Here is a 13,545-nt window from a genome sequence, read left to right on the forward strand (position 1 = left end):
TATATATAAAATAAAGCATTTAGGAAAAGCAATACATAGTTTATTTTTCTGTAAGCAAAGGTCCTCAATTAGTAACATGATGTTGATAAGACTTGTCATTCATTTAGGCGCTTGGGGGTCATTTTGTATACATGACAACAGAAGTTATTGTTCCTCCCCTGTTCAATGTGAACAATAGTGTCTCTGTCCAGGATGAGCTGGTGGCTGTAGGTCTACGAAGAGAGAAGGAAAATGTAAACTTAAAGGAGAATTCCTGTGTGATATTTACCTAAAGTGTGTTGAAATATGATACCGAGTGTGAACGTATGTCTCATAGCCCATCTCTTGTCCCCTGCACTCCAAAATCTGGCGCTAGTTAGCCGATGCTACCAACAGCTTTTTCAATGGTGGTGCTTCGGCATCGGGCTAGCCATGCAAATAAATCACTGTTTTACACCATTTACGAGGCTCAATGTATCTCCACACTTCATTGGTAGACTTCCGAGGGCCCTGACATTTAAAACGAGACATTGAGAACTTTGAAAAAGCACTGGTAGTTTACTTACAAGGCGATTTATACAGACCGTATCTTCACGAAGTTTAGCGTTTGCAGCCATCTTGAATTTAGTCACGATAAGTCAAGCGACAAGTAAGTCAAAGTCTGCTTTATTGTCAATTTCTTCACGTCAAGACATACAAAGAGATCGAAATTGCATTTCCTACTATCCCACGGTGGAGACAAGACATATTTTACCAATTAGGTCTATAGACAAACATAACATTCAAGTAAACAATATAAAAAGTAAAAATAAGAAGGCACATACAATGAAGAAATAAGAGCAGCAAAATTTGGTAGAAATTGTGCAATTGTGCATACATTTGCACAATTTCTACCAAATTTTGTTGTTCAGTAAGAATGAACAGGTATGATAAATAGGATCAGATTCCAAAAATAATTCAGTGGAAATGCATGGATTCCAGTTTCTTCCAGTAGCAGCAACTGGAATCCATGCATTTCCACAGAATTATTTTTGGAATCTGATCCCTTATCAAACCTGTTCATTCTTACTGCCGCCGACTTATCGCGGACTAAATTCAAGATGGCTGCAAACGCTAAACTTCGTGAAGATACTGTCTGTATAAATCGTCTTGTAAGTTAACTACCAGTGCTTTTTCAAAGTTCTCAATGTCTCGCTTTTAAATGTCAGAGCCCTCGAAGTCTACCAATGAAGTGTGGAGATACATTGAGCCCTCGTAAATGGTGTAAAACAGTGATTTATTTGCATGGCTAGCCCGATGCCGAAGCACCACCATTGAAAAAGCTGTTGGTAGCATCGGCTAACTAGCGCCAGATTGCAGGGGACAAGCCGAGATGGGCTATGAGACATACGTTCACACTCGGTATCATGTTTCAACACACTTTATGTCAATATCACACCGGAATTCTCCTTTAAAACAGCTTTGAAATTGTGTCAATTGACCCAGATCTATCTCCGCGTCTATTTGGCTTCAAGGAAACAGAGTAGAAGTTACCATATCATAAGGGTCATATGGATTACATGAATTGTGTCCAGAAATTGCCACTTCTGGACACATTTAGAATCATGTCTCATGTAAGTTCAACAGTCAAACCATAAAAGGAAAATCACCAGCAACATCCCAAGACAAACAGCTGTCCCTTTTCTATTGTGTGGATGATTATGTGAAATCGGTGCCTTTTGCGTCCCTAACATATAATCAGTTCTAAAGTTGCTTTAACAACAAATAAATGTGTAATTTAAAAAAACTTAATGTTACTATAGATCATATGCATCAATATAAGACCAAGTTAAAGCCAATAAAATATAGTTTTAAATAATTAAAATCACATATGATATGCTATGGGTAAGGATTTTGGCCTGTCCCCTGCTATGGGACTTCTCATTTATAAAATGTTCGTAAAACAATACAATTTTCACCGTTGTATATTGTTTCAAGTGTAATCTCATTGTTAAGCAATTGTTTTGACATAAATAGATATATTTTCTTTGAAATATAAGTCATTTTATCATTGTCCCCTAATTTCATATCAGTCCTGTTACTATCACCAAATAAACCCTATAAAATAATGTTACAAACCAGAAGTGACATCATTAGAGCAGTGCCCAAACTTTTTTTTCTGGGGACCCACTTTTTCAAAATGACAGACCACCGCGACCCATCTCACTTCAGATCTAACATGCAACCTGCATGCAATCATGTTTTAGGCCACAGGTTCTCAAACTTTTCTTGGGTATTCTTGCATGCTACAGTCGTCACTCTTCAGCATAGTAAGCTGTTCCTATATTTCTAAAGAGAGATGTTGTAGGCTGTGGAGATTTCTTCATTTTGGAAAGTTGAATGCGCATTTTCCTCTGGAGTTAAACGTTTGTAGGCCGTATACCAAGGCCGTGACAAGCTTTGTTGTAAGAATGTGAAATTAATAAATATCAGAACAAGAGGCTTTTGCGCAATAGTCAAAAGATAATGCGCCTTTATTGTAGCCTAGTAGAGTTTGCAAGGTGGAAAACGAGAGGAAAGTGTTTAAAATGTCCATTTAAATAGTAGGCTAATATAATGCACTGTTGAGCGTTTTAAATCCGAAATAATAAGGAATGTGAGGAGGTTGCTATTAACTTTAAAGAGTGCATCTACAATTGAAACTACAGTGTCTCTACAGCCTATGACACAAATTGAATAGCCATGTCCGGTATACGGATGTCTGCTTTAGTTGACTAGATTTTAATCGGTCAAGTTGAAGACCTGGAGTCCGTTAATGTTCGTGCAAATAGGCTGATTCATGTCCCTTGCATTTTGCAACTGCGAGGTCCATGGCAGGCGCCCCACAGAAATGTTTCATTTTGCGAGTGAGATATCCACGCTGTCCCCTCTGCGACGCGTTCGCCCCCCCAGTTTCAGAGCTATTCAAATGCAAAATTGCACAGAGGGACGTGACTGTGGTAAACAAACTATATCCTAATATTAAACTGATAGCTTTCCTGGCTAAATGGCATAAGTTAGGCCTATTAGACAACATCAATTGTGCTGACGACCCAAATAAAATCTCCTGCACCCGTGGGTCGCGACCCAGTCTTTGGGAAACACTGATTTAGAGGAAGTGGATTCCACCGTGTAAGCAAGGCTAAGTTTCTCTCTTCTTAAATGTCCTATTTTTCATGTTTTATCAGGGTTGTGAGAGAGAGGTCGGCATACAACATCAGTTCTGTTACCATTTTTTTTTAAAGTGCACATATAAACAATTATTTTTAATACTGATATTACCAATATCTAGAAGTAATAATCTTTCAGGTTACATACCATGTGCCTTTCTGACCTTGACCTGTTAGCTAGAAATGAGCATATTAGCATGAAATCGTCAGTCCTGTTACTATCCCAGAGCAATAAGTAAATGGTAAATAATAAATGGCATAGCTTGAGATGGCCCAACACAATTTCTTGTCATGTCAAGATGTCTTAATTTAATGTGCGTTGAAAAAAATCAGTTTGAAACAATTATATTTTTCAAATTTTTAAAGATGAAAAGGCACCGATTTCGTGGAATGACCCTCATCATGTCGCCTCTACTTATCACTGATTTCATTTGCCACTGAACCTACCTCATCCCATGATTCTCGAAGTAGAATTCTCTTCATCATTGCCCCGTTGTTGTTGTCATGGAGACAAACAGCCGCCTCCCCACCTGCCTCCTCTCTCCGTGTGACCACCACTGTGAGGAGGTCCAGCTCATCCTCATACTCCACCATTCTAAATGTCTGGCACAGAAACAGGTGAAGAGGGGGAGATGTAAAATACACCTGTCAGGCAATATCACAGATGGCTAAATAATATGTTTACTTAAAGGAGTTGGTCTTTAAAGATGAGAGCCCTCAGGTCCTGGTGAAAGCTTGCTGATTTGAACTTGAATACCAATTAAATATACCTTGCTCTTCCGTTGCTCAGGAAGCAGCATTGATGATTGGCTGGTGTAATGCTTGGTTCAAGTCACTTTGTTCCCCAGTTACACAGCAGGTCTTTATTCACACCATTTATTTACTTATTTAATTCTTGTTCAAATAAAACTTGAGTGTATCCACACAATGGACTGCTAGAGGATCACGAGGACCGCTTGAAGCTGAATTTCACAAAAAGTGCCCTGGATTATAATTCGAGGATTGCTACTTTAAAGGAGCCAAATGTATTCTGTAGGCTTCGACTTGTCTTGAAAACAGCCACATGGAATACTTGCATTGTACTGAATACAGCAGCCACACTTCAGAGAATATCTGGGCAACACAGGCGTTTGTGACAGCACGTCATAACGGTTCTTCCTCCATATTCTGGTGCTATTTCTAGGTCATTTTAACTCTTCAGCAGGGGAGTTTAGAACATTTTAACTGAAGATTCTGTTCCGCAACTGTAATGTAAGATTCTAAAATTCCATGTTCAATTAGAACGTTTAATTTCCAACATTCCCGCTTAAGGTTAAAGTAAAATAACCCTCCTTTAGCTCCTTTAAAATGTTGATGGAAAATGGAATGCCCAAAGTGAGACGTGCACAGGCACGTAACAACAGTGACGCCCAATCATCTTGCTCACACCTCGTGCTCGGGGTCATCGTCCAGCTGGTGCACCCTCCTCTTCACCGTGCGGCCAGAGGAGGTCACCGTGACCTGGGAGGCCTCCTGCACAACACAAACAAAACCACACAACTTAAACTGGAAGGATTTGTATGAGGATAAAAACAATAAACAAACACCAACCAATCTTCTGTTTATAGGATAGGAGTGTAAAGTTTGTGTAATATGCAAAACAAAGGACCTAAAGTGATCTCGTTTACCCTTGGTATTAACACTCCATCACCATGAACCAATCACAATGATGCAATCATAATCACAGTGCCCTTACGCTTGCATTGTTGTTTTGCCCATTGCCACTCTTGTCCTCATTTACAACAATGCTATACATACAAAAAAGACATAAATAATATAGATATATAGACAGATATATACATTGTATTTATAAACAAAACACACTCTCTATTTTAAATTGTATTTCTGTTAGTGTACTTTATCACATCTATAGAGCAATTAAATTTCATTTTTAACACTGAAAACAAACTAAAAAATCAACATGAGTTTCAGACATGCTTGCAGCCATTGCATTAGACATACTTTAATTTACTATGCACATAAAGCTCACAGCATAAAGACAACTAGATCGGATATTCACAATAACAAATGATTCAGTTAATCTTTTCAGGTGCTTTTTACGCTTGTCTTTCAGATACACATGTAACATGAAGGTGACGTTTTAATGCCAGGTGCAAACCGAAAGACCTAATCAGTTTGATGAATGTCTGACTTCTAAAGTACAGTGCTCTAAACTTAAGTAATGGGGGGGAAAGCCACAAACGAGACAGGCCCAAACAAGTCCACAATGTGTCGTACATCTTACTAGCACATTAGAGAAAGAGAGAGCGAGAGAGAGAAAGAAATAGAAAGAGAGAGAGAGAGAGAGAGAGAGAGAGAGAGAGAGAGAGAGAGAGAGAGAGAGAGAGAGAGAGAGAGAGAGAGAGAGAGAGAGAGACTGAGACTGACACAAACATCACAGCAACATTTAAAATCAAATGACACCCTTCACTGTTGGTTACGCCAGACCTACCTGTGAACGTACATACATATTACATACACACACTTACATGTTGGTCTCTCTGGGCAATGATAGAGAAATCTTTAGTGATCTCAGACTGGCTGTCACCTCCCCATACAGTAAGCATTTTCAGAACACTGGTGAATCAAACAAGTAAACAAAGTCACAAACACATAAACACACATTTCAAATTAAATGGCAAGTAAGTAAGTCCATTTCATTTATCATATTTAGCACATTTAAAAGCAAAGTGCTTTACAATAAAAGAGAAAGAGAAACACACAGACACACACACAGGGCAGTATTCAGTATTTGTGTCTGTTGCCGCATGCCAGACGGAAAAAGCAGTTATGGCTGAGACATGTCTGAGGTCACCTGGGACATCATTCCAAAGTCCTAACGTTCCAACATCAGCAAATACACAGTCTCATTTTTAGCAGGACAATCAAAAGTGATTGGGATGTATGGGCACGGCACATCATCAACATAAGTGGGAGCAAGACCATTAAAGCTGCAGTTGGCAAGTCTGACAGATGGAGGGGACTTCTGCAGCTTGCCAACTGCAGCTTTAAGGGCTTTCAAAACAAGCAGTGCCACTTTACACTGGATCCTGTAACGCACTGGGAGCCAGCGCAAGGCTGATAACGCTGGAGTAATGGGCTCCCTCTTTTCAGGCCCATTTGATAAGTTCAAGCTTATTTGTCATCTACCCCAGAGTTATAAGAGGACACAAACATTTCTCTTCTTTGTGCATGCAATTACTCAGTCTGTCACTGACACAATGTAGCATGACTCACTGTAGTGTTAATTTTGTCACCTATTTTTTATTTAGTCTTAGTCTTAGTCTTGTGACGAAAAGTCCTTTTTAGTCTTTGTCATATTTAGTTATTCAAATATCATTTTTGTTAGTCAAGTTTTAGTCAACTAAATGTCTCGTCATTTATAGTCTAGTTTTTGTCAAAAGAAAACTAAAGTTATCTTAGTCTCAGTCAGTTTTAGTCAAAACATTTTAGTCTTTTTTTATAACAAATTATTTCTGATTACCATTTCAGTCAAATAGTGTTTCACACATCTCAATTTTCTAACAATATTGTGTGTCCACAGGGCTACTCGACTGTTATAATTACTCATTCTGATTTTTTTGTCAGTCAGTACATGCACAGGTAAGTCGAGCTACAGTTATAGCTCTGCTGGTATTTGGCCATATACAGTAAAAGATTTGACTGGACCACTGTCATGATCTTCATAGACCAGTGTTTCACAAAGTGTGGTCCGGGGACCACTGGTGGTCCATAAGCTATCCCAAGTGGTCCACGAGCAGGCGTGGTAAAATATAATATAGATGATTTGCAATATTGAATCAACTTGTATGTAAATTCAAACTGTTCTACAACACTGTCTATGTCAGATATGCCAGTTTAAATCATAATGAATCCTCTGACACAATTAAACAAAGTGGTTCAGTGAGTATTGTGTAGGCTAATATACTGCTAGGTCTATTTTTTTTTTTTTTTTTTAGCTAGGTGGTCCGTGCGTTTCTTTTTTATTGATTAGTTAAGTGGTCCTTCATCTGAAAAAGTTTGAGAAACACTGTCTTGGATCCAAGTATGAATGTTTTACTCCGCCACACTAGATGGCGATATGCGCACAAACGCAACACAAACTCTCAATCTTAGCTAACTTTGCTAGCTTAACTTTCCATATTAGCTTACTTGCTAGCAAACTTTGCATCATCAGTGTAACTAGTTAAGTAGTTGACATTACTTGCTGAAAATGTTAAGATGGACATTCTGGGGGATGTTAATTTGTATATGTATGAGAGAAGCTTCAACTTCTGGGTATGTAGCATTGTGGCATAAAGCCTAACTCTGGCAGAAATCTCTGGTGTTCTTGTTCCATATAGTTTCCTGCTGCAGCCACAGGGTTGCAGCAACAGCACGTAGACTAGCCTACAGGAAAGCTGCTGCGCATGAACCATGAACTCATTCGGAATATTTTGAAAAGGTAACAGCTATTCTGTCTTCTCATTTTGTAGACGAAAATGGAAGAGAAATTTTATCTTAGTTTTTTTATTTCATGCAAAACATTTTAGTCTCTGTCTTTTTCACAACAATAATGCATCTTAAGATAGTCTTAGTCAGTGTTTCAGGACATTAGTGCAGTCTCATCATCGTCTCGTCTTAGTCATGGAAAAAAAGGTTGTTGACGAACATTTTTCCTCTCGTCTCGTCTGACGAAATTAACACTAACTCACTGGAGGTGGGTGAGACCAGTTAGCTCACTTTTGGCAACAGGCTAGCTATAGGCTAACTGGTCTAAACCACTTTCTAATGGTGTTGGACTGCACAAAGAAGAAAAGGATATGTTATCCTCTTATCTAACTAGGGTGTGTTCCTTTAACATATTTAAACTCTCAGATAATGAACCTGGTGCTTTCCTGTCACACGTGTTATTTCAGATCCAAAAATGCAACTGCTCCTCTTGACTCACTTGATAGTGTTTGGGCCGACGTGGATAATTCTGCCAGACTGGTCCGGGTGGAAGAGGATCCAGTCCGACTCCAGAGAACAGCAGTTCATGTCCTGAATCCCATTTCTAGCCTGTGGAGACAGACACACCGAAAAACAACAATGTCTATGCAAGTGAAACCAAACCCACAAACCAATCTGTTAAAGATGGATAGTGAAAGGGGGAGGGCAGAAGCCATTCCCCAGTATTAGGCTATTAGTCTTTGTAGAGGGAAACTGAACCAACTGAGCAATTTGTCAAAACAAAATGTAAACTTGGTGCAGAACACTAGACATTGTCTCTTTTCAGATGGCAAAGTGAAGATGCATTAAGCTCAGTTTAATGATATGCGTCTGCTGCAGCTACATGTAGTCTGGCATCAAGACACTGCGAATGACCGGTCATCGGGTTCAACAGAGTTGCTTGCTTCAAATACCCATAATCTCTTGTGGTAGATTAATATTAGTGGTATTCATTTGGACTATTTAATCAACTTGCAGTTATAGTAGATCATATCCATTCTGAGTAACTGTGATACATTAAGTCTTACCAACAGGCACACACACCAACATCTACTGGGCATCTTTTCAGCAGGCCCTTCTCTTCTGTCAAACACACCTGGCAGCTCTGACAGTGACGTGAGTATTTGTTGTGGCCGTAGCCTGCCTCAAACCGGCTGCTTAATCCTAACCATGGCATTCTGAAGAGCTCTTTAAGAGGCAAAAAAACACTTCAAGCTTTCAGCATTGTAAAGCTAGTGGAAATGTCTCCAAGACTACACTATCCAATTAACCCTGAAGACGACATGTTGATGGTTACAGTTCATTTTAAACAGGTTTTACTCAAAATTTCAACAGGTGTAGTGACACCGAGTGCAAGCTCTAACTTCAATCATTATTACTGTTAATAGAGAAAAAAAGAGTGAATGTAATTGGAAACCCTCATGAGGGGTTATTCATCACACACACACACACACAAACAAACACACACACAAACAGCAGCTTTTTTCCTCTTTACTGGCCTTGCACCCAGGACCAAGGAGGTGTTCGTAGTATGTGTTTTAGTGATAATCCTGGGTTAACTTAGTAAGTGGTAAACCTCCTTAGAGAATAGCCCTACGGCTTCATTTTCCCAGCAGGAAAGGATTCTTCTACATTTATCCAAAGCGACTTACACTTGTCGACTTTATTACAAGGACCATTGTCCCCAGAGCAACTTGGGGTTAAGTTCCTTGCTCAAGGGTACAACGCTGGGAATTTAACCCACAACTTTTCAGGCTACTGCATGCTAGCCCAGCACCTTAACCACTATCCTAAAACTAATAGTTCCAGTCCTTGATTGTGATTGGTTGAATCACGTTCAATGCCGTTGTAAAATCCAGCATAAACATACACCTTGACCACATTTTGTTCTATATTACTGTATTACCATAACTTGATAGTAGCTGCGTCTCGATGTTGCTTGGCAACCATTCAGATAGAGGAAATATATTTCTTGGCGGAAGAATGATTATCTAGGAATAACTTGTTATATTTCTAGTTGCTGTGTCTTTACTTTATGAAACTTTGCCAGGTATTTATAGTAACAGTTTTAGAAAAGCAATAAGCCACTCGAGTCCGTAGGTTACACTGATTCTACAATAGCTAAGGGGGTTTTAGGCACTAATCAAAGGTGTTTAAGAGTGTAACTCAACCACCACCTTCTTAAAGTTACTTTATAAACTATAACTGTAAAAGTAACATAACCAGGTTTGTCATGAACCTGAGCACTTGTACTCCCCCCACCCGGTGATATATTTACCAGAGCGCCGTCCTTGAGGGAGCAGACGTGGTGTGTGCCTCTGTGTTTCTTGTGGCTGGGGGTGTAGATGAAGTGGAACGGGATCCCCCCGATCTGGATCCCCTCGTGGTACGTCACCTCAAACAGCACCGGGGGAGCCTCTGCCAAGGCCACAAAACACGGTTCACACACGTCAGAACATACGACAGAACACGCTTCACACACATCAGAAAATAAGACAGAACACACGCTTCACACACATCAGAAAATACGACAGAACACATCAGAAAATACGACAGAACACACGCTTCACACACATCAGAAAATACGACAGAACACATGCTTCACACACACATCAGAAAACACGACAGAACACACGCTTCACACACACATCAGAAAATAAGACAGAACACACGCTTCACACACACATCAAAAAACACGACAGAACACACGCTTCACACACACACATCAGAAAACACGACAGAACACACGCTTCACATACACATCAGAAAATAAGACAGAACACACGCTTCACACACACATCAGAAAACACGACAGAACACACGCTTCACACACACATCAGAAAACACGACAGAAAATACGCTTCACATACACATCAGAAAACACGACAGAACACACAGAACACACGACCAAACCCACAGTTCACACAAGAATACCGTACACAGTGTGTGAGTGAGTGAGTGTATCTAGCTCCATATCAGCTGTGATAGGCAGTCTTGCTGGGTGGCATAGATGTTGTTTTATGTGCCTATGAGTGTCAACGCTGTCATCTCTGAAAATATTTGAATCCTTTTTGTAAGAAATGTGATTGGTGAATTTAAATAAAGAATTCAAATGTGCGCATGTGTGTGTGTGTGTGTTTAAGGGATTTATGTGTGTGTGTGTGTTTGAGGGATTTCTGTATGTATTTGTGTGTGTGCATGTGCTTGAGGGATTTCTGTATGTGTTCTCCCTGACCTACCCGTGATGTGAATGTTCACAGGAATGCCAAGTGGCGGTTCTCCCACAATCCCTTGAGTACCACCCAGGTCACAATGTTCTCCAATAACCAGCTCCTTTGTCCTGAACTACAGACACGTTTAAAAAACACATTCACATAATAAGTTAATATCATGACAAGAATAAATATCATCAACTTATGAGTAACACAGTATATCCATTTGGTCAGTTCAATACTTTCCCCGTCTTTACATTAAAGACGAAAAATCCTCTATAGACATGGCGAGCAAACTTTCATTTTCAAATCCTTCATTCAAATCTTTAATTTTTTCAATCTAAAATATTAGCAATATCGCACCCAAGCTCATCCATACAGGTGATGTTTATCATGTGTGGAGGCCCTAATGTAGTGCAGTGTGTGCTCAGTGAGGGAAGCGCAGGTTACCATGTCAACAATCGTCTCCAAGCTGTACAGCCTCACACACTTGGTGGTGTGGGACACCGCCAGCACTCCCTGAGACAGAACCACATCTGCTACAGTGCTCCCAAACACCTGGACAGAAACACACACACACACACACACACACACACACCAAACAAACAAAGTTTTAGGTTTCATATTAAATCTTGTCTGACAGTGAACAAAATCATAGTTAAAAATAATAAACAAGAAAACAAGAGTGAAAAGAGGAAAATAAAATATAAAGATTTGTAAGCGTACACGTTTGTTGATCTCCAGAACACCGACCAGCTTCAGTGGAAACACCCGGAAGACGGCCAGAAACATCAGAGTGCTATCGTCGAGTCCTGCCTGTCAGTGTAATACAGCGCATTATATTACCAAACCCTAGTGACATTGTGTAAACTGTAGCTAATACGTACAGTGTGAATATATAACACACACGTAAACGTGACATTACATGTTCAGATAACTTCATTCTATTAAAGCAAGAAGGTAAGTTGATCATTTGACACAGTTACAGCATGTTGACTGCTAATCTTTTTTTTTACAGAGAGAATGGGTTCTTGCAGCTCAGGTAGAACAGCAAGATGCTAACAACAACAACTAAGGTAAAGATGACTTGAACACCCAGGCAACACACACTGAGGAAACATGCTTGTGTGTGTGATATTCTTTTTACGTCACTTTGGATCAAAGTGTCAGTGTAAAAGTGTTAAATGAAGCAAAATATAAATGTAAAGTAGAATACAATGGAATGGAGCTGAAACACTACTCTTGCAAGAATTTAATTTACTCTAACCACTGCAGTGTACCTGTCGGGCCAAAGGTGAGAGCTTCTTCTGAATAGACTTGGCATAAATAGTCTCCTGTGAGTCATCCCAGTTGAGGTACCTGTGGATACATAAGTGGGCATCACCATTACAATAGATACTGACATTTTTACATTTATAAGTAGTTCCTGTCCTTGTGTTTCTACCAGCTAGAATTACGGTTGGATGGAGGAATTCAACCAAGTCAGCTGTTTCTCTCCCTGATGAAGGCTGGTGAGCCGACACGCGTTGGTGTTTTTTAATGGATTAGCCCTAAATAATAAATGTTTTAAAAAAAATGCATCCTACTGAGTGCCTGGACCTGGAATCTTTTTCCAAACTGATTTATGAACTTTTAATCCATCCAAGAGCACCAGAGGATACAAGGGATACCTGTAGCGCTCCAGCTCCCACTTTTGTCTCAGTTGTTTCTTTGTTGCGTGTTATATGACTTGACTCGGCTCCTGTTGCGATACTTTTACGGTCCTCTTCCGAGTATATGTACTTGAGTATCTTTATGTAAAACTGTACTGTGTCATTAGTATATGTACTTGAGTATCTGTATTTAAAACTGTACTGTGTCATTAGTATATGTACTTGAGTATCTTTATTTAAAACTGTACTGTGTCATTAGTATATGTACTTGAGTATCTTTATGTAATACTGTACTGTGTCATTAACACCACATTATTCACAGAGAAATCAGTAATCACACAAAGAACATTGGCCAGTGGTGACAAGCCTAGCTAAGTTGACCTGGCTAAGGAAACCTACTAATAGAGCAGCTTCATTCTACCTACAAAACAAAGCCAACGGCAGGGCTTAACCTTTTTAAAAGTGGTGAAAGTGGTTGCCAGCTTGGCAACCAGGCATGAGGTTTTGGTTGCCGAAGCCAACCAAATCTGGTTGCCACTTGTAACAATTTGGCAGCCAAGGGCAACCATTAATGTTGAGCCTTGGCCATTGTTCTATTAGAAGGTTTAGGCCAGGCTTGTCACTAATCTACATTCTAGGAATACTTTACCTTGGGTAATCCAATCATAAGTGGTCAGCGTCCAAGACGCATCACTGCTTACACCTGTATTCAAGGTGTACAGCCAGGGGCACCACTTCTGTTTAGATTCTACCAATGTCACATTCATTAGAACTTTCATTGTCTGAGACGCATCAGAATGCATTAGTGTTAACACTACATATGTGGTCAAATGCACACATCAGATGTGGTCAGATCACCTCGGTAAGTGGTTTGAGTGACTGGATCTCAATGTGTTTTGGTTATTGTTTACACTTGTATTTAGAACTGACAACTTGTGATCGGATCACCCAAGACACAGTTTTAAAAACAAAATGTTACGGGCTCTAAGACACATTAGAGCGCAA

The 13,545-nt window shown here is 39.7% G+C and overlaps 1 protein-coding gene and 1 long non-coding RNA gene across 5 annotated transcripts in view; one reads left to right on the forward strand and one right to left on the reverse strand.

Moving 5' to 3' along the window:
* Positions 1-13,545, reverse strand: part of dcaf17 (ddb1 and cul4 associated factor 17) — a 15,671-nt gene continuing 2,126 nt past the window's right edge. For all 3 annotated transcript variants that reach the window (XM_048238925.1, XM_048238924.1, XM_048238922.1), the window contains 10 exons: positions 12,169-12,247; positions 11,615-11,704; positions 11,339-11,446; positions 10,916-11,021; positions 9,955-10,094; positions 8,137-8,246; positions 5,696-5,783; positions 4,596-4,679; positions 3,615-3,770; positions 1-212 (listed from right to left, as the gene is read on the reverse strand). In XM_048238925.1, the coding sequence (XP_048094882.1) occupies positions 96-212; positions 3,615-3,770; positions 4,596-4,679; positions 5,696-5,783; positions 8,137-8,246; positions 9,955-10,094; positions 10,916-11,021; positions 11,339-11,446; positions 11,615-11,704; positions 12,169-12,247 (1,078 nt within the window). In that variant the 3' untranslated portion in view covers positions 1-95. The remainder of the gene's footprint in view (positions 213-3,614; positions 3,771-4,595; positions 4,680-5,695; positions 5,784-8,136; positions 8,247-9,954; positions 10,095-10,915; positions 11,022-11,338; positions 11,447-11,614; positions 11,705-12,168; positions 12,248-13,545) is intronic.
* On the forward strand, positions 8,221-13,544 carry LOC125291921. 2 transcript variants are annotated; one of them, XR_007193086.1, is made up of 6 exons: positions 8,221-8,792; positions 9,958-10,062; positions 11,633-11,706; positions 11,907-11,964; positions 12,164-12,182; positions 12,336-13,544. It is a non-coding gene; the product is annotated as an uncharacterized LOC125291921 (long non-coding RNA). The 2 variants fall into 2 exon arrangements; XR_007193085.1 differs by lacking the exon at positions 12,164-12,182.

Source organism: Alosa alosa, chromosome 3, assembly GCF_017589495.1.
Source record: "Alosa alosa isolate M-15738 ecotype Scorff River chromosome 3, AALO_Geno_1.1, whole genome shotgun sequence".
In the NCBI taxonomy this organism is placed as follows: Eukaryota; Metazoa; Chordata; class Actinopteri; order Clupeiformes; family Clupeidae; genus Alosa; species Alosa alosa.